Raw genomic sequence first — 21,775 nt, 5'->3', positions numbered from 1 at the left:
TCACAACTTAAAGGACTGAACAACAAAAATGCAGCTATCAGTCATTTCAACAAGTGTGCCAGCAAAAGGTATATTCAAGGCATGTTATTTTATACTGTATGTCTTGTTCATCTATTATCTGTATCCTTGACATGCTAACTGCTTCATTAAATATTCCATTCCTGAAAAATCATTCTGTGGATGAAAACTGTGCTTAAGTTATCCTCTCCAAGAGCTGGATCTTGCTCCTTTAAAATATTTATTTCTCTAAATGGAACTGCATTTTTAAAAAGCTCATCTTGGTTAATCCTGTGGGCTCCTATTAAGGAAGCCAATTGGAAGAATATGACTTGGTTCATCTCATCGATCACAGGATTTAGAGCTGCAAGGGACTTTCAAGATCATCCTGTTCAACTCCATCTCAGGCACTGACATTTCTTTAAGAGGGAGTACAAAAATGTAAGGTTTGTTATTTCCCTTTATTATTGCAATTCGTTTTCATTTTCCCCTAAGTCAGGACTACTTAAGTTCCAACAATAAATTAACAGGATGAACTACCAACGTAAAGTTAAAGTCTTTTTCCGATACTTCTTCCAGCATGGCACGGAGATGAGCCGTCTATTAACCTAAAAGCCAAGATAATTTGTGCTATATGCCTTCTCCCCCTTCATTTTACCCATAATTTTTATTTCCCCATAGCCTAATTTCTTTTAGACTCAGCTTAATTTCTTCCAGATGTTGTATCTGCAGCCCTCTGCTAATCTGCATGCCTATTTTCACTGTACCATTCTCCAGGGGCACTGCTGGATCATTCAACAGGCCCTCGCCTAAGTCTTGTGGCCCCCAAGGCCAGTGGAGTTAAGGCAGTTATGGGTCTCTATCTCCTCAGTGGGAGACTGGGAGAAAAATTCAAAGCATCCTCCTCTATGCCCAGCCTGTCACAGAACCTAGATCCACTCACCTTTAGCACTGAAGGTGTTCAAGGCCCATAAAAGCATGGTAGAAAGGGGGACACAGCTTCTCTATAACACAGTAAGAGCAGGATTACAAAGAAAATGGTGGTGAAGAATAAACATGAATATTCTATCTCCTTGCCCCTATAGAACACTTTTGGCAACTTTCTAGCAATTAGGTAGGATTCCCATATCCCTACTCCTTCCAGATAGTTCTAATAAGCAAGAAAAAAGGAGAAGCCCCCGGGGATCTTAGTGCCTAGGGCATGAAGGGGAATTAATCTACCATTAACTAGTAGTATGTTACAGTTTTCAATGCTGATAGTCTATGAACATTTCCCAAACCAAAAGTGCACAGGCAAAAAAAAATCTACATACAACTTTCCTCTGGAGTCTTTAGGAGAAAAATTTTATGCTTCATTACACACACTATAGGGTAGGTAGGTGGCACAGTGGATAGAGCATCAGGAAGACTCATCTTCCTGAGTTCAAATGTGGCCTCAGACATTTACTAGCCATGTGACCCTGGGCAAGTTGTTTAACCTTGTTTGCTTCAGTTTCTTCATCTGTAAAATGAGCTGGAGAAGGAAATGGCAAACCACTCCATTGTCTTTGCCAAGAAAACCCCAAGTGGGGTCATGAAGAGTCAGACGTGACTGAAAACAACTTCACAACACACATACTATAGGATGGAAGCCAGGTGATGCAGTGGAGGGAGCACTGGGCTTGGAATAAGGAAGACTTGTATACAAATATGGCCTTAAATACTACCTGTCTAACCCTGGGCAAATAACTTAACTTCTGTCTGCCTCAGTTTCCTCAATTGTAAAATAGGGATAATAGTAGCCCCTACTTCCCAGGGTTGTTGTGAGGATCAAATGAGATAATTTTGTAAAGCACTTAGCACAGTGCCTGGCACATAGTAGGTTCTTAATAAATGTTTATTCCCTTCACACACCCTTCCCTACAAGATAGTGATTTATTTGTACTAAGCCGCATCCCTAGAAGCTGACTTATTTTTCTCAGAAGGTCAAAGAAATAAATAAACTTCAGTTAGCACTACAGATTGATATGACTCATTTTAAAGGATCTAAGTGATACATAACTTTTGTATCCTCAGTAGCCCCTAGCATGTTGGTTAGACTCTGATGTGTCAAACTTTTGGGAGCACAACCAGATAAAAGTTGAATAATACGGGCGGACGTGGATGAATCATGATCTGTGCCATTGCAAGGAAACCCCAAACTGATGGGATCAATATTTAAGTATTCTCATTTTTTTAAGGCAATTGGGGTTAAGCGACTAAGGGACACATAGCTAGTAAGTGTCTGAAGCCAGATTTGAACACAGGTCCTCCTGACTCCATGACTGGGGCTCTATCCATGGCACCACCTAGCTGCCCCTATTTAAGTATTCTTGATAGTGGTGGTGGCTTGAATGTTTTTGAACTGGCAGCCACCCACTCCCTACCTAGTCCTAAAGGACAACCTTGAGTAGGCAGAGTGAGAATAAAATTGCTCCTCCTTTCTCTCTACCGATCTCGGCTGGTGATACGATTGTGGGCTGGCCTAGGAGAAGTCCGAGCCATTCCTCTCCTTTTCTCAACAATCAAGGCAAGGATGATCCCCATGATAAAAGCAGTCCCTGCTTCACAGAGTAATTGCTTTTTAAGTAAGAAGTGGCGTCATAAAGTACAAATTAGCTATCTTAAGGAATAAAATAGAAAAGATGTCAATAAAATAAAACTTATAATTCTCATTTTCTAAATGGAAAGATTCCAATTTGGTATGCTGGTGCCCTTCTGTGTAACTCAAAACCCTTGGCACATTCTGTATTTTTTTTAAAAGCTCAAAACTATGTTAATGAAATTTCATAGGATACCATTGAAATGTTAAACTGAAACAGAGTCAGTGTTTAAGATGAAAACATTTTGAGAGTGGATCTAATGAAACCAGGCTTGCTAAAAGCCTAACTCCTTAATGTAGCTCTCCCAGTAAATCTAAATGATCAGTTAAAGCAAAACAAATTAGAGGCTGGGTGGGTCAAAGCCCTGGTATCTAGTATAATCAAAGACCCTAGAACTTACTGGCTTACCTCTTTAAATATTTGCACATGAGAATTAACACATTTCAGTAAATACTACACATTTGCATTTTCAAGGGGCTTTATTTAAGCCACTTGGAATAGCCTTATAATACTAATAAACACTTTCAGTTCTCAGTTTTCTGGTTCAGGGGTAATCCATGCCACATGTGTATACTCCAAATTTCCATGACTCAAACCTCACTGTACCTTCCATAAGTATGCTAGTATCCAATACTTCCTGGGCAGTTCCAGAATTTAAAGATGGAAGGATCATAGGATCCTGGGTCTGGAGCTGAGAGGGACCACCTAGCAATCATCGAGTTCATTCTCCTTATTTTTAATACAAGCTAATATTTAAATAGTGCTGACTACAAGCTAGGTACGGTGTTAAGCACTTTACAAATATCATCTCATTTGATTGTCACAACCACATTGCCTTGGTTCCTCATCTGTAAAATGAGCCGAGAAGGAAATGGCAAACTACTCCAGTATCTTTGCCAAGAAAATCCCACAAATGGAGTCACAGAGTCAGACATGACTAAACAGCAGCAGATAAGGAAACCAAGGCAAACAGTGGTTAAGTGACTTGCTCAGGGTCAATAGCCAATAAGGGTTTGAAGTTGAATTTGAACTCGGGTCTTTCTGACTCCCTGTGCCACTTAGCTATTTTTTTAATTAATTTATTTTGATTTATCACTTAGCTATTTTTACTGAGGAGGAAATGGATGCCCAGAGAGTAGAAGTGACTTTCCCAAGGTCACTTAGCTGATTAGCAGCAGCCATGGGTCTGGAGCCCAGGCTTCCTCAGCAGGAGGTAGCAGGTGGCAAGAGTTAGGGCTAAATCCATTGTGTGCAGTATCACTCTGACTTCTATTTACATCAAGCATTGTTCGTAACTCAATCAATTAAAGCAATATTTACTCCGTGCTAGCTATAGGCAAGGCTCTGGGATACCAAGAAGAAAAACAATCTAGGCCCCATCTTCAAGAAATTAAAATATACTTACAACAAAGAAAGATACTCAAAACTCATTATACCTTGCAAAACATGTTTGGCTTCTCATCCTACCTATCTTGAGAAACTGAAGTATACCTTCTTTAGTATTTATGTAATAACTTTCTGGCAGCTAGTTGGCATGGTGGATAGAGTGCTGGGCCTCGAGTCGGGTAGACTCATCTTTCTGAGTTCAAATTTGGCCTCAGACACTTATTAGCTGTGTGACCCTGGGCAAGTCACTTAACCCTGTATGCCTCGGTTTCCTCATCTGTAAAATGAGCTGGAGAAGGAAATGGCAAACCATTTCAGGATCTTTGCCAAGAAAACCCCAGATGGGGTCACAAAGAGTCAGACACACCTGAAATGACTGAACAACAACTAAAAAGCTTTACAAATCACTTTCCTCATAACATCCAGTAAGGTAAGTAGTGAGATGATTGTGATGCACATTTTATAGATGAGGAAACTGAGCCTCTGAGAGGTTAGTACTTACTCAGAGTATAGTATAAGTGTGTGAGGTGGGATTCAAACCTATCTCCAGCACTCTCTTTACCAGGCCATGTTGTTTGATACCTGACTTTTTAAATTACCAAGAAAATTAATGTGATTGGTCAATAGATCATAATCAAACCTGCGTTCAGGCCAGCACAAGTCAGACAATGAGCTCATAGGCTCAAACATTTAGAGCTAGAAAGGACCTTGGAGGTTCTCTCCATCTCTTCATACAACTTCTTCATCTTACAGATGAGAAAACTGAGGTCTCAGAAAGATGAAGTAACTTACCCAATGTTACAGATAACAATAATGTTTATATAGTTTATATAGTTTCTACTAAGTGTCAGGCACATTTAAAAATTGTTTTAAATTTTTTAATATGCATTACAAATATATAATTTATATATATATGAATGTCATATGTCATATATAAATCATTTTAAAAAACAGTTCAATTCATTATTTATTTTAAGCATTAAATTTTGAGTTCCAAATTCTCCCCCTCCCACATCCACTGAGAAGGCAAGCAAGATTATTGCTGTCAATTATACATGTAAAACGTATTTCTGTATCTCCCATATTTTTTTAAAAAACAAGAAAAATAAAGTGAGAAAATTATACTTCAATTTATATTCAGAGTTCATCAGTTTTAAATATTATTTCATTTGGTCCTCACAACTATTCTGGAAGGAGGAGCAATTATTATCCCCATTTTACAGATGAGGAAATGAAGGTAAACAGAGGGTATGACTTGCCCAAGGTCATACAACTAATATATATCTGAGGCCAATTTGAATTCCGGTTTTCCTGATTTCAGGCCCAGTGTTCTATCCTCTGTGCTACCTAGCTGCCAAGTAAGAAATAAGAGTCAAGATTTGAACCCAGATTCTATGACTCCCTCATCACTGTTGCCTCAGTGTTCTCATTAAAATTGGAGAAAATACACCTGTAACCTACCTCATAGGATTATTGGGAGGCCAAAGGTAGATAAATATCTTGAGAGCTTTAAAGTGATATATAAATATCTACCAATATTTCTCCTACCACTGCAGATGAGTGACAGTTGTCTGGGGGCACTGATTAGTTAAGTTAATTGTCCATGATCAGAATAGGTGTCAGAAGTGAGATTTGAACTCAGATCATCTTGAATTAGTGGTATTAGGTGGCATAATGGATAAACTGTTGACCTCTAAGTCAGGATGTTATTATTTTTATTTATAATAATAATAATAAGAAATGGTAAAAAGCAGTCAATGGACAGTAGATGTATGTGTTTTTTCGGTTTTCCATAGCAGCCACTTTGTTTTCATAACTAACAAGAGATTAAAATATCTCAACTTCAGAAAGGATTTTACTGCTTACGAGCCTGAGGTCTTGTTATATTGATGATTGGTTCCCTCTTCATTTGCATGCATTTTCTTAAGTGTGCCATAAGAACTAAGACCTCATTAAAGAAAAAAAAGTAAAAATAATACTTACAGAACACATCTCCTCTAAGGCTTTGCTCAGGATCAATTTGGTTCCTGAGGTCAATCTGTCCTTCTTCCTCTGTCCCATCTTCTCTCCTGGTATCTTCATGTTCTTTTACCTTTCCATCATAGGCTTCACCAACCTGAATGCTATCTTCATAATGGAATGGCTGCAACAGAACCTTGGTCGCTGGAGTCACAGCAGGTTCTGGGATCACATTCTTTATTTCTTCATTCTTCTTTACGCTATGCTTATGAGCAAGCAACCTCTTGATGGTGTCTTTAATGGCTCCAGGTGTCCGGAAGATTTCCTTTACAGAATTTTCAGGAATAACTAAAATAGTCAGTGACAACAAGAATTTTTGATCAAATTTGATGGCATTTATTGTCATTCACCACCAACAAAGCATTTTTAAAATCGTGCTTATAATATACTTCAAATGAAAACTTTTCAGAAACAACCTTTGGAGGGGGAGGGTCATTAATCTATGATGTGAAATTTTGGTGGGAATTGTTTAAAGTCATTTAGCATACTTGCTAGATTGTTCTGGAGTAGTAATGATTTCAGTGATTTAGAGGCCCACTGATTTGCAGACTGGGAAAAGAAGGTAGATGTCATTGAGTCAAACATCCCACTCAATGAAGAAATTCTTACTCATATCCTTGTCATATAAGACTACTTGCTGCTACTTGAATAAAGTTTTTCTATAGATCCACTAGAGTGGGGGTTGGCAAAGGCTCATAATTCTTTATCCCTTTGAGCTAAGAATGGTTTTTACATTTTAAAATAGTTTTACTGTATTTCAAAATATAAAAACAATCCTTTGCTCATGGACTCTACTAAAACAAGGTGGATCTGACCTGTAGTTTGGGCTGTAGTTTACTGACCCTTGCGTTGGAGCATTCTGCTAAAATGGTTCCATCTTTTTCTCAAAAGTTTATTTTCGAATATGAACTCATCTGGTTCACAGAAAGATAACATTTCTCTTCATGTTTGTTTTCCATTAGATTAAGGTTTGGGAAGCTCTTGTCAGTGGCCCACGTCTAGTTCTTAAATCAATTTTACCTGGATACCAAGAAAGGATATCTGTGATATGAAAACTTAATATGTCTTTTAAATCCACAAGATGGGGATGTTTTCCCAGGAAAGTAGACTTTTTTTCTTCTATAAGGTAAGAAATGACCCTCCCTACTTTACAGTAGGAAATTAAGTTTCCACTTGCTCCTTTGAGGAAAAGAGAGTTTTAAGACTTTATGCACTTCAAAAATTTGGATAGGAATACTCAAAATTTTTATGTGTATATAATGTTTATATATATAGATTACATATAAACATATGCACATATATACACACAATAATGACCATCATGTGACATGTGACATGTATATACACATTTTTGTTGTTGTGTCATTTCAGTTGTGTTCCTCTTTGTGACCCCATTTTGGGATTTTCTTGGCAAAGATACTGGAGTGGTTTGCTATTTCCTTTTCCAGCTCATTTTGCAGATGAGGAACTGAGGCAAATAGGGTTAAGTGACTTGCCCAGGCACACAACTAGTAAGTGTCTGAGGCCGGATTTGAAATCATGAAGATGAGTCTTTCTGATTCCAATATACACATACACACAATATAATGGCCCTCAGTTCCATGTGACATGTGTATATAAACACGTGTCACTTGGAACTGACATGTCACATGGAACTGAGGGCCATTATATTGTGTGTATGTATATATATAGGAAGGGTATGGTCCTTTTTTAACCTATAAAATTTATATATATGTATATATATCTATACATATACACATATATATGTAGTCCTGTTTCATTTTTTTAAGGCAATTGGGGTTAAGTGACGTGCCCAGGGTCACACAGCTAGTAAGTGTCAAGTGTTTGGTCTGAGGGCAGATTTGAACTCAGGTCCTCCTGACTTCAGGGCCAGTGCTCTATCCACTGTGCCACCTAGCTGCTCCTCATTCATGCCTTATAAGTATTAAAAACTACTAGTTTTTCACACATCCTTATTTTACTATTAATAAATACGCCCTTCTTTGCCCCTCTGGGTTTGGCAGATCCTGAGATTGTGTCTCTATCTGTTTCGCATACACAAGCCTGTCCCCCACTTTCCTATTGCCTTTCCTCCCTTTGATTTCTCTTTGATGGATCATAATATTAAAGTATGTAGAGTTTATTATTTGCTGTGTTTATTGAGGGTTCTTTGTTCACTGTTCTTAATTTTAATGTGGGTAGGAGGAATGTCCTAGAAAATTAGGATTTAGGATTGTACTTATGTGGTCCCATCTGAATTTGTGCATGTATGTTTGTGTCAGGGGCACTGATAGAAAAAATAAAATGTCACACATTTTTGTATTCTTGTATTATTCCTTGATTTCTTCTAAATTTGTTGTTATATCTTCGAGGATCGAATGGACGTAAGGGCCATTATGTTGTTCAGAGGCTAAAAAGTGTGCTAATTTTTCAAACAGGTGTTGACCGACTAAATCTCCAGCTAGACAGGAGACAGGAAGGAGAGAGTGGCTAGTTCACACCTCCTGGGGGGAGGACGTAGGCAAGGCCTAGGAAGGATTCAGCTCTGCCCCTATCCAGCAGGGAGGAGAGAGCAGAAAGGATCCATATCCCTGCAGACTGATGCTGCACTCCGCAATGACACTGGTACTTCCAAATACGAATAAGGGGGAAAAAATCAAAAGCTACATTTTCAAAATCCAATAATGGTTGCCTATCCAAGCATATTTTTGATTGAAGGCTTGGGGGTGGGAGGTGGAGCAAAGACATGAAAAGACTCCTATATTAGGAATTAGTCGGAAGAACTGGCTTATGGCTCTAGCACTGGCCGTGTGACCTTAGGCAAACAGCTTTCCCTCTTTAGTCCTCAGTTTCTTTATCTGTATAAGAAGGTTTACTAGATGGTATCCATCATCCCTTCCAACTCTAGAGAAGTCAAGAAGACCTAAGTTCAAATTATACCTCTAGCAATGAGGCTCTCTGAGCCTCAGTATCCCCATCTGTAAAATGAGGTGGTGGTCTCGATGGCCCCTAAGGTCCCTTTCTGCTCCTATTCTATGACACTATGATAAAGAAGATCTTTGGGGTCTCCTCCAGTTCTAAGTTTGTAAGCTTAGCATTTATTCAATTATACTATAAGACAGTAATCTAGAATGCATATATATATACACACACATATATACACATGTACATGTATGTATGCATATATACATATATGTGCATGCACATATACACACATATACTCTAGACCATATTCTTATAGTGTACACACACACACACACACACACACACACACACACACACACACACATGCCATAGGAGGAAATTATCTAAAAGTTACTACAGACAACATTATTATTCAGGATTTTTTTAAACAATCTTTTTCTTCACAAAGTTTTAGTCCTTCTTTCCCTCCTTCCTTCTCCCATCACTTGACTCATTCAACTACCATCAAAGTTGTAAAAAATAAAGAAATGAATAAAGTTTTGAGCCAGTTTGAGTAAGAAAAAGATCCCCATGAAAATACAAGTCAGATCCTATTGAATACATTTTTATTTTGAAATCACCCTTTCTGAAAACTAGCTACGGTTTCCTTTTTAGTGAACTGTCACAGTTCTTCATCACTGGGGCCATCTTGCTCTGCAATGGCTCAAATTAAAATTTTATGAGCCTGTTGTTATGGGCCTAAAACAAACAGTACCAGTACCAGTAAGTCATGATTATAGACGAATACTTTTCTTCTGTTTGGATAAAATATCCAAGGAGCTTGCTTATCAAGATTTGGCTGAAAGGAGCTGCTTATGTGTATATTGGGGGACTAGGTCAAAGGAGCCCAGTCTTGGAAGCATAAGCAAATGTCAAGGTTCAGGGAGCCAGTTTCTGCAATTGCCTCATGAGGTTAAATAAAGGGGCCCAGCTTTGCATTTTAAAGCATCAACTGCCTTCAGCCTGTCTCTACCACCCCCAGCTCCACAGCAATTCCTGCTTCCCTACAAGGAAAGAAATAATGATTAATAATTTTTTTTTGGTGGGGTGGCTAGGCAGTGGGGTTAAGTGACTTGCCCAGGGTCACACAGCTAGTAAGTGTCAAGGGTCTGAGGTCAGATTTGAACTCAGGTCCTCCTGACTCCAGGGCCAGTGCTCTATCCACTGCACCACCTAGCTGCCCCCCACTTAATACTTTTTGTCTGCGCACTCAGTTCTGGCACAGCAACCAATCAAAAGGCCTTTTCTTTGCTGGGTAGTAAGAGGATAGGAAACATTCATAGAATACCTGTGCAGGCTCTGAAGTGGAAAGTCTGAGCCCCTCCATTTCACCTCATCACACAGTCCAGAAGATGCCTTACCAAAGCCTTACATTTGCTCATGCTTCCATTACTGGGCCCTCATTGACCAGACCTTAGTAATGTATAAGGTTCTCCTTTCCCTAGAACACTATTAAAAAGGATCCTCTATATTCCGCTGATGTGGCTCAGTGATGCTTCTCTCAGAACAAAGCAAGAAAAATTAGTAGGAAAACCTAATTCCCTATGAATTTCCTTTATATAATCAGTAACATGAAACTCAAGGTATTTAATAAATAGAGAGTGGAAGGTTTCAGACCTAGCTTGGCAAATCTAAACATCTGCTTTTATTTAGGCTTTGAAGTCTCCCTGCTGAAATGGAATGGAAAAAAATAAAAACATCATAACTTTCGGTGTCAGAGAGCTTACTCCCTTTGTATGTGAAAGAGAAAGCCATGGTGAAGAGGCTGATCTACACAGAGGCTAAAGATAGGCACATGGATGAAGGTAAAGCAGTTAGACTGGCTGATAATAGCTCCTGTCTACTTGCCGGGCTTTACTTTTGGCACTGTTGAATAATAGCAATAACAACTATAATAATAATTGAGGCTACTAGGTGACTCAATGGATAGAGCACTGGGCCTGGAATCAGGAAGACCTGAGTGCAAATTTGGCCTCAGACACTTACTAACTGTGTGTTGTTGTTGTTCAGTTGTTTTCCAGTCATGTCCGACTCTTTGTGACTTCATTTTGGGGTTTTCTTGGAAAAGATACTGGGGTGGTTTGCTGTTTCCTTCTCCAGCTCATTTTACAGATGAGGAAACTGAGGCAAACAGGGTTAAGTGACTCGCCCAGGGTAACGCAGCTAGGAAGTGTCTGAAGTTGGATTTGAGCTCAAGAAGATGAGTCTTCCTGACTCCAGGTTGTGTACTATCCACCTAGCTGCCTACTAGTTATATAACTCTGGGCAAATCACTTAAATATTGTCTGCCTCAATTTCTTCAACTGTAAAATGGGGATAGTAAGAGTACCTACCTCTCAAGATTGTTATGAGGTTTAAATAAGTTCATATTTGTAAAGTGCTTAGCACAGTGCCCGATACATAGTAGGTGCTATATGAATGCTTATTCTCTTTCCTTCCTCTGTTGAATAACACTAAGATTTATGAAACCCAGACTGCCAGAACCGTTAGGTCTCAAGGCCTTTGGCCATCCAGGACCAGTATTATATAGAGGGAGAGTTGGCAGGCACCTATGTGATGGTGGTGGTGGTGGTGGTGGTGGTGGTGGTAGTAGAGAAAGAGGAAGAAGAGGAGGAGGAAGAGGTGGTGGTGGTGATGCAGTACAGTGAGTGTTGGACCTGGAGTCAGGAAGAACTCATTTCAAATCTGGCCTCAGTCACTTACTCGTTATGTGACCCTGGACAACTCACAACCTCAGTTTCCTCAACTGTAAAATGGGGATAACAATAGCACCTACTTCCAGGGTTATTATAAGGATCAAATGAGATAATATTTGTAAAGTGCTTAGCATAGCATCTGACACATAGTAGGCAATATATAAATGCTTGCTATTATCATTCATGATAATTATAACTATAATTATAATACTAATAGCTAGCATTTATATAGTGTTTAAGATTTTCAAAGTACTTTAGAATTATATTATCCCAGTTGAACCTTACAAGAAACCTGAGAGGTAGGTGCTAGTATTATACCCATTTTGAAGGTGAAGAAACTGAGCAAAAGGAGTTTAAGTAACTTCTCTGGGGTTAAGTAAATTTCTGAGTCAAGACTTAAGCCAGGGTTTGGCAAAAGTCCACAGGAAATCCAATTACCACTTGTTTTCATATGGCCTACAAGGAAAGAATGGTTTTTATATCTTTAAATACAATATTATTTATTTATACATATATATGCTTTTGTGTAAAATATTGTGTTTACTATGATATTTTATTTATATAAATATATATATTTTGTGTAAAGCACCATTTAAATATAATATCATTTATTTATACATAAATTTTAATATATATTTTTGTGTAAAAATACTATGTTTAAAGATGTAAAAACCATTCTCAGCTCACAGGTCACATAAAAAAACTTAAGCTGTAGTTTGCCAGTCCTCAATTTAAAGTCAGGTCTTCCTGACTTTGGATGCAGCACTTTGTCAACTACATACACTACTAGCCGCCTCTATGTGGTAGAATTTGAAGGTGGTCAAATGATCTTCCTCTCAAAAAATATAGTCCTGGGGCAGCTAGGTGGAGCAGTGGATAGAGCACCAGGTCTCGAGTTTCTTTTTTGGTGAGGCAATTGGGGTTAAGTGACTTGTCCAAGGTCATACAGCTAACTAGTGTCATGCATCTGAGGCTGGATTTGAACTCAGGTCCTCCTGATTCTAGGGCCAGTGCTCTATCCACTATGCCACCCAGCTGCCCCGGACCTGAGTTCTATTTAGGGATAAGTCACTTGACACTTACTAGCTGTGTGACCCTGGGCAAGTCACTTAACCCTGGTTGCCTTGCCAAAATATATGTATATGTATATGTATATGTATATGTATATGTATATGTATATGTATATGTATATGTATATGTACATGTATATGTACATGTATATCTATATCTATATCTATATATGTGTGTATATATATATATGTGTACACACACATATAGTCCCACTATTATATTTACTCCTCTGATGGTAAAGCATTAACTAAAGAAGACCATTATTAAAATGCAAAGTTTGTTTAGCATGGGTTGTTTTAGCAGGTTTCTTCTAGTCACCCAGAGGAGCAAGCCTGAGATTGCACCTGCTATGTGCCTTAGGAATATTTATTAAATGAATGAATAATCAATGAATGCAGGGAGGGTAGTGTATAGATGATTCAAAAATACAATTCTGTCTAGGACCTGTTGATTGAATGGAGTACCACTTGTTGAGTTATTATTATAATTTCTGAATAGAATATTTTAAATCTATCATATTTTAAACTTATGTTGTAGCTGATGGGGAAAAATAGTTTCTAAATGCCTTGCTGTATGCCACAGGCTATCCTTGAAAATAGTTGGACACTGAGAGAAATGATTATTTCTCTCTTATATTAATAACAAATTATTGAATTAAGATAAAGGTTCTATTTCATCATTCAGAAATCAACCCCCCTAGGCTATTCAGACAACCTTTGAAGTGCAGGGCTGATTATGAGATGAAATCTTGGGTGAAACCAGGAAAACAGATCTGATCAAAAGATAAAGCAATTCTAGTTTAGGTGAATTGGTGGATTCCAGCCCATTGTGTTTTAGACAGGTCTGGTTAGAAGTGGATTTCACCTTTAGTCTAGATTACCCTAGATGAGGTGGTATGGGCATAGATGAATCTCTTTGTCTATGACTGAGTGATCAGAGTCACGTCCCCCAGACTCTTATTAGAATAAACCCACCTCTCATTATCATATTCATTGTTTCATTACTTGTTAACCGATCAGAATTGATTTCCACCTTTAGAAACAACCACTCTTCCAAGGGCATATAAGTGTTGAGTGGGTTGCACAAGGGGTCTTTGGTTAAAGAGAAACAAATGACCATCCTTTTTATTGATTATTCACTAGCATAATTAATAGAATGATTAATTAACTAGAAATTATGTATCTTGAAGTTTTTATGTCAACACAAACTTACATACGAGTTATTTAAGAATAGGAAGGTATAATGGAAGGTACTTTGGAATTGAATTGAAGAACCTGAATCTATAGCTGGCTCTTAAGTTTATTAGTCATATGGCCCTTAGACAAATCACTTTGCTTTTCTTAGCCTCAGTTTCTTCATTGGTAAAACTGGGGAAATGATGTTTGTATTAACTTACCTCACAGGATTATTGTGTGGATAAAATGAGATAAACTAGGTAGGCAGCACTGTAAACCTTCAAACTATCTATCTAGCTATAATATTTATATTCATTTTATATGTAACACATAACATAAATGATGTATTTACATAGTACGTATTACATACATTTATATATAAATTAATTATAATTATAAATAAATTAAATGGAATTTTTATGTATTGTATGTTTTAAAAATTGAACTAGGTTAGCTGATTATTGAAAGAAAACTTGCACTTACCATTCTGTAAAGAAAAGTTTGCTAAAATGAAGATTATCTTCACATTGACTTTAAAATTTTTGTTTCCTTAAGGTGAGATGCTTCTCTACTCAGAACTAAATTAAAGAGAGTGTATAAACAAACACCTATATTGTAACGAAGAATATTAACTGAGGAGAACTTGGGCTGCTACTCATAGTTGCTTGACTTTGAAAAAGTCACTTTAGCTCTGTGGGACTCAGTTTCCTCATCTGTAAAGTGAGGAGGGTACACTAGATCTCTGAGGTCTCTTGCTCTAAATCTGTAAGATTTTGATGTGGCTTTATTTAAAGGCATTGTGGGAACACTGGTCATGAAAAAGGCAAATTCTCTGTGCCTCTATTTTCTTTCTGGCCCAGGATTATGCCTATATCTAAAGGGTAAAGATCAACTTTGGAAAAAGCACTTTAAACTTTGTGGAAATGAGATGTTATATAAATAAATGGCATCATTCCAATAGCTACTCTCATGTTCATAGTCTATTTTAAAACACTGAAAACTAACTGGATCTAATCTTCCCCATTTTTTATTTAGATGACTTTTATGCACCTAAGTATGGCATTTTGCCAATCATTCTTTGAAGTGAGGGTATGACCTTTCTTAGGAGGAAATAAGTTTTCTTAAGAATCATGGCACTTTAATTCATAGGGAATGAAAACAAGGAAAGTTTTGTTAAGTACTGAAGACTCTGGCCTGAAGGATAGGTTTTTTCTGTTAATGTAGTATGATAATAATAATAGATAGCATTTAAATAGTGCAATTCAAGTTTGCAAAGTAGTTTTTCATACTAACTCATTTGATCTTCACAACAACCTTGTGCGGTAAGTGCTATTATCATTCCAGTTTTATAGATGAGGAAACTGAGGCTGAGAGAGATCAAGTGAATCGCCTAGGGTCACACAAGGGGCAGCACCTGAACCAGGATTCAAATCCAGGTCTTCTGAGTGCAGTTTTTGTGCTCTGACCACTACACCACCATTGTTGTTTGTCCTTTGTTCTTGAAGAGGATTGATGACATCATGAGGGTGATGTCTTGACTTGTGAATGAATTGTATATTAGTGAAGCAGAGCTATGCAAAGTCATATGAGCCTCCCTCTCTCCTCCGGAGTCATCAAAGTCCAGTAGCAAGATAAAGGTCAAGATGACTGGCAGTGGCCTAGGATGCAGTGGGTGACTTTGGCCTTTCTAAATTAAGGTCTTGCCCAGATCTCAGTTTGTTTGAGGCCACACCCATTCAGTGACTAAGGGCTATAAGTAAGAGCTGAGTCTGTACCACTTAGATGATTATGAGATGACCAAAAAATAATTCATGGAAAGAATGGGTAATGATTAAATGTATGAAGGTGAGATGGAAAAGTTAAGCGCAGTAGAGTAGTGAATTTGAGTGAGAATTTTGGTGACTTGCCATATAACCAAAGAACTATTTTTTTCCCTCTAGAAATGTGTTTATTGTTGTATGAAATCAACAAATTAAGTTTTCTCGAATTAGTAGCCAAGCAAGCTGGAGATAGAACTAGACCTTAGGAGGCCTGACTTCTAGTTTTAGCTTAATAGTAATCTTGGGTAAGTCACTTAACTTGGGGGGATCATAGTTCCCTTATCGGTAAAATGAGAGTTGAATGGAAAAATCTCTCAGGTTCCTTCCCATTCTGAATTTTGCATTCTGTGGTCCTAACAAAACTCTAAACTACATGACATAAAATATAGAGTATAAACAGTTACCCAAGTTAAGAACCTGAGAGTGATGGATCTGTTTGAGTAACAATAAAGCAATTTGCTTTTTGAAGGAGTAAAATGAAAGGAAAGAGACTTGAATTGTGTTTTTTTTCCCTCCGAGCAATTCAATCAAATAAACATTTATTGGGCATCTACCAAGTTCAAGTCACTATGCTGGGCCCTTGGGATACCAAGACACAAACAAAACAATCTCTATCTTTAAGAAACTTGCATTCTATTTGATAATCTCCAAAACTTATGAAAGTACTTCCTAAATGCTTTTACCAGCACTTCTCTTTACTATACATACAGTTTTTGTACTGTATTTTCAAAACTCCTAGTGCCAAAGGTTTCTATGTCTTCATCAAATAAATGGTTGCCTGGATATTAAAATGGCCACACAGCTATTATTGAGGATACTCAAATTTGGTGCCATGGAGTATCTATGGAAATAGCCATTCACTCAGCTAGGGCAAGCTGTGGAGGGCTGGGGAGGCAGTGTGGTATCATAGTAAGTATATTTCCCTGGGAGTTACAAGGTTCAGGTTCTAGACTCAGTTCTGTTAATATTCATAGCTGGAGAGTATCCAGAGGAGGCCAGTCAAAAAGGTGAATGGCCTTGAGTTCATGTCACACAAGGATTGGTTGAAACAACTGGATAGATTTGATTTGAAGAAAATAAGTCTCAAAGGATATATGACATCTGTCTTCAAGTATATGAGGGGCTATCATGTGGAGGGATGATTAGGATTGTTCTCTGAGGTCCCATAGAGCAAAACCAGGAATAATAGATAAAAGTTACAAAGAGGCAAATTGAGGCTCCATGTCAGAAAAATTTCCTAACAACAAAGTGGCCAAAGTGGAATTGGCTACCTTAAGAGGTGGTGGGTTCCCTCCCGTTGGAGGTCTTCAAGCAGAGGTTGGATCACTTCCCAACTAAAATCCTACCTTTTATAGGAAGCCTTTGCCAACCCCTCTTAATTCTAGTGCCTTCTCTCTCTTAATTATTTCCTATTCATCCTATATATAATTTATTGTTGTTCAGTCATTTCAGTTGTGTCTGACTCTTCATGACACTATTTGGGGTTTTCTTGGCAAAGATATTAAAGTGGTTTACCATTTCCTTCTCCAGCTCATTTTACAGATGAGGAAACTTTGGCAAACAGGGCTAAGTGACTTGCCCAGGGTCACACAGTAAGTGTCTGAGGCTGGATTTGAATTTAAGAAGGTGAGTCTTCCTGACTCCAGGCCCAGTGCTCTATCCTCTGCACCCCTACCTGTCCTGTATAAAGTTTGCTTTGTATTATTTGCTTGCATGTTGTCTTCCCCATTAGATTGATTATAAGCTATTGAGGGCGGGGATTATCTTTTGCTTCTTTGTATCCCTAGTACTTAGCACAGGGCCTGGAACACAGTAGGTGTTTAATAAATGTTTATTGATTGATTGATTATAGTGGAGATCATTATGTGTATGGGTTGGACGAGAGGGCTACTGAGGTCGTCCCTATCAACTCTCAAATTCTATGATTCTATATATAACTGGCTACAGAACCTTGGACAAGTCTGTTTCCTTACCTGTTTAAAAAAAAAGGGATTGAACTAAGCTAATCTTTAAGGCACAGTGGATAGAGTGTCAGGCCTGAAATCAGGAAGACTCATCTTCCTGAGCTCAAATCTGGCCTCAGACATTGACTAGAAGTGTGACTCTGGGCAAGTCATTAAATCCAGTTTGCCTCAGTTCCCTCATCTGTAAAATGAGCGAGAGAAGGAAATGGCAAATCACTTCAGTATCTTTGCCAAGAAAACCCCAAAAGGAGTCTTGAAGTGTTGACATGACTGAACAACACCACCACCAAATCTTTAAGATCCTTTTCAGATATTGAAGCCTGCAAGCCATTAAAAGGAGCACTGGAACATAAATTTAGAGTTGGAAGGGACTTTATAGACTGTTTTATCCAACTTTCTTATTTTACAGATGAGAAAACTGAAGCACGGAGGAATTAAATGACACTTTTAGCTCTATTGATTCTATAACATCATGGTATAATATATGTAGAGAGAAATGGGAGGACAACAGATGGAAGAAAAAATGCCCCTTTTTGCATTTCTATTAGTTGTCAGTTAATACATGATCAAATTTTACTTACCAGAGCAGTGAAATCCATTGCCCTTATAGCCCTGTCTACATTTGCACTTAAAAGCACCTTGGGTATTGAGGCAGTCAGCATGAATGCTGCACTTGTGGGTATTTGCAGCACATTCATTTATATCTGCAAAAACAAAGCAAATCAAAAGCCAAGCACAACGACAACATTTCAGTGAAAACTCACTGAAAACAAGGTGTACTAACTCTATTCCCCCTTGCTCTCAATAACTTCCAAGTGGCTCACCAGTACTGAGGACATGAGTTTTTATGCATGACACTAAAATCTCCATGAAATATGAACCAGAGTGCTATCTTTTGGGAGTTTCAAAGGTAAATTTAGGGTATCTAAGGCTATTCCCCATCCTAGGAAATTTCATCCTTTGATTTTTGAAGGTATTATAAAACTGTAATTTATAATTCTCTTGAGTTTTCAGGTTTGTTTGCTTTTTAAATCTAGTGGAGTACATTAAAGGAGTTTTATTTTTCCCCCTTCCTCCTCCCAAATAAACAAATATAAAAAATTTCTGCTAAGAGGCTTGAATTTCACAAGGGGTTACATCATTGTTGAATACTATTAACTAGACCACATAGACACAAATTCAGATTTGTTTGGAAGATGGCAGGAAACAGAGAACTACCAAAATATAGGTCCAGATTGGTCCTGACTTACAAAGAAGCTACAAAGTAGGGATGGTTTAGAAAGTTCCCATCTACTATGTTATAGGACCACTACTCCTAAACCTCATCTGGTTTTATATCTACATATGCCTGCAAACACAAACACACATACACATACACACACATAGAAAATAACATTTTGTTTTTAATCTTAAAACCCTCGAGGTTTGTCTGCAAAGAGAACTTAGATATCAATCTTCTTAATTAGTTTTTAAAGCAAAAAATTTAGTTTCCTTTTGAAAATACCCAATGAAAATTCTCATTTTGGGGGCCCTCCTGTACCATATTAATAGAATAACATTATTCAAAGTATTTAACATAGAATCATTGAATTTTAGTGGTGGAAGGCATTTCAGGAGGTCATCTGGTCCATACGTCTGATAAGAGGTCTCTAAATAGGCATTGGACTTTCTGAATTGTCCTCTAAAACTGAAAATATTTAAAATAATATAAACAAATATAATAAACTATTTAATATATAATATTAAATAAAAATATGACATGTGACACATAATATATGATATAAACATATATAAAATGAATATAATAAAATCATGTAAATAAAATATTTGAGGAAAAATTGTTGAGATTATGAAGTACTGTTCTGGGATCAACTATTATGTCATCCCATGTACAGTATAAGCTAAGGGAAGAGGAAGGGAATAAGCAATTATTCAGCACCTACTATGTGCAAGGCACTGTGCCAAGCACTTTACAAATGTTATCTCATTTTCTCCTCACAACAACCCTGCTAGGTAGGTGCTGTTATCATCCGTATTTTACAGTTGAAGAAATTGAGAAACGATGAATTTCTTCTAAAAAGTAAAAAAGGAAAGGAAGATTTTTTTTTGCATATATATACACATATTATATATATATATACATATATATATACTAAAGTAGATTTTAAGTCTATTTTTGCTAGTATGGGTCTTCATATGTATAGCTTGTGGGAATCCTCATCACATAGAGTAGGAGTTCTTAAGCTTTTGGGTATCATGGCTGATGGACCCTTTCTTAGAATGATATTTTTAAATACATAAAATAAAATACATAGGAATACAAAGGAAACTCATTATATTGAAAAAGTAACAAATATTTTTCAAAAAATGCTCATGGGACCAAGGTTAAGAACCCTGAAACAGACCTTTTCTCAATCAGTTGATTTTTTTTCTTGCACGCACAAGTTTTCCTTGTTATAAAATAACTGAAACAACACAACCAGTTTGTTACACTGGATAACAGGATAAAGAAGTTATACTAATTAATGAGATCTTAAGGGTAGTGGGAAGGTCCATTTTGCCTCCACCAAAATAACTCCCACACCTATTCATTAATGACTGTAATTCACTTATCAGGAGATTAAATTTTCATTATACATTTAATTATTCTGAGAGAAGTAAGCAAATGATTTAAATTCATTCTAATGCATTGATGATTAATATAAATTCCTTTCCTGAGAGCAGGTTTTGATAGTGGAGAATATTGAGTATGTGTAGGTACTAGAAAGGTAAAAATGGATGAGGCAAAGACAAGAGAAGATGGGGAAGCTGGAGTCTACTAGTCACCATTTTGCCCAAGGGAAGCCTTGAAAAAATTAAATCCTTTGCAAACTATTATGAAAGGGATTCTGTTAAGTCCCAGGTTAGAGAAGCACTACTTTAATTCTTTCATCAGAATGGAACAAGTCTCGTTATTTCCCTTCTTTCCTTTTCTATTGCTATACATGGTGATCATAGAACCATTTTTGTTAAAACAGGGAAAGGCATAAGATCATAGATTTAGAGCTGAAAGGATCTTTGAAGTCTCCTGACCTAATCACTAATTTTAAAAATGAGCAAACTGAGGTCCAGAGAAGTGAAATGACTTGTTTAGTGTCATACAAGTGTTTCACAAAGATACAATTTAAACCCAGTTCTTCTGCAGCTAAATCTGATATTATTTCCGCTGCACCATTTCATGTCCGTGGGCCTCAGTTTCCTCATCTGTCAATGAAGTGATTTGACTAAATGATGTTTAAAGTTCTTTTTAGTTCAAAAGTTCTATAATCTTGAGAATTCTGCCATTACAGGTCTTCAAATACCGAAGTCATTGCTCAATATTCAAATGCAACATATCTGTCTTTAGAACCTGCAAATGAGCCATAGTTCCCAGAAAGCTGTTAAATTTCATCTTTATCTGTTGTTGAATGAGTCTTAACTTGGAGTATAATACTCTGAAGTAGCTACTGAGAAGCTGGTTGGAAAGAAAGATCCATGAATTTGGAGGGAAAAAAGGAGCCATGCATCTAAATCTTACCTACACAGTCATATCGCCCATTGATGTATTTCAGTTCAAAACCGATGTGGCATTTGCAGTAGTAGCTCCCAAATGTGTTCACACATCTCCGATTGTAGGGGCAGAGAACTTTTCCAGAGGAGCATTCATCAACATCTAGACCAAGAAAGTAGTGGTTCCAGAGGGAAAAGAAAAAACAAAGTTGATAAGTCGGCATAAACAATTTCATTGGACTGCAGTCCTATATTCAAATCATTGAAACTTTCTGAGCGTGAATCAATTCTCCAAGATTCTAAGACTGTTGTCTGATCTAATATGTAGAAAGAGTTCCCACACCAATGAAATCCCAGGCTCTGGATGAAGTACCAATACTTCCAGGTACTCAGCAGGTAAAAAGCAAAGCTGGTTATTTCTCTAGGTATTTCTTTATGTGGTTGGAGGGAGCCTCTAGCAGAGAAGGATAATTAGAAACTTGTTTTTAAAATTAGAATTGTACTCTTTTGTTCTTTCATTGTGAAGGAGGGAAA

At 37.3% G+C, this 21,775-nt stretch overlaps 1 protein-coding gene across 1 annotated transcript in view; it reads right to left on the bottom strand.

Moving 5' to 3' along the window:
- Window positions 1-21,775, bottom strand: part of EGFL6 (EGF like domain multiple 6) — a 66,163-nt gene that overhangs the window by 20,054 nt on the left and 24,334 nt on the right. Inside the window, exons 6-8 of the mRNA XM_027835433.1 lie at window positions 21,270-21,404; window positions 18,295-18,417; window positions 5,988-6,311 (exon numbers count right to left, since the gene is read on the bottom strand). Coding sequence (XP_027691234.1) covers window positions 5,988-6,311; window positions 18,295-18,417; window positions 21,270-21,404 — 582 coding nt within the window. The remainder of the gene's footprint in view (window positions 1-5,987; window positions 6,312-18,294; window positions 18,418-21,269; window positions 21,405-21,775) is intronic.

The sequence above is a fragment of the Vombatus ursinus genome, unplaced genomic scaffold (genome assembly GCF_900497805.2).
Source record: "Vombatus ursinus unplaced genomic scaffold, bare-nosed wombat genome assembly UNPS02014814.1, whole genome shotgun sequence".
Lineage (NCBI taxonomy): Eukaryota > Metazoa > Chordata > Mammalia > Diprotodontia > Vombatidae > Vombatus > Vombatus ursinus.
This window is presented reverse-complemented; position numbering and strand designations above follow the sequence as displayed.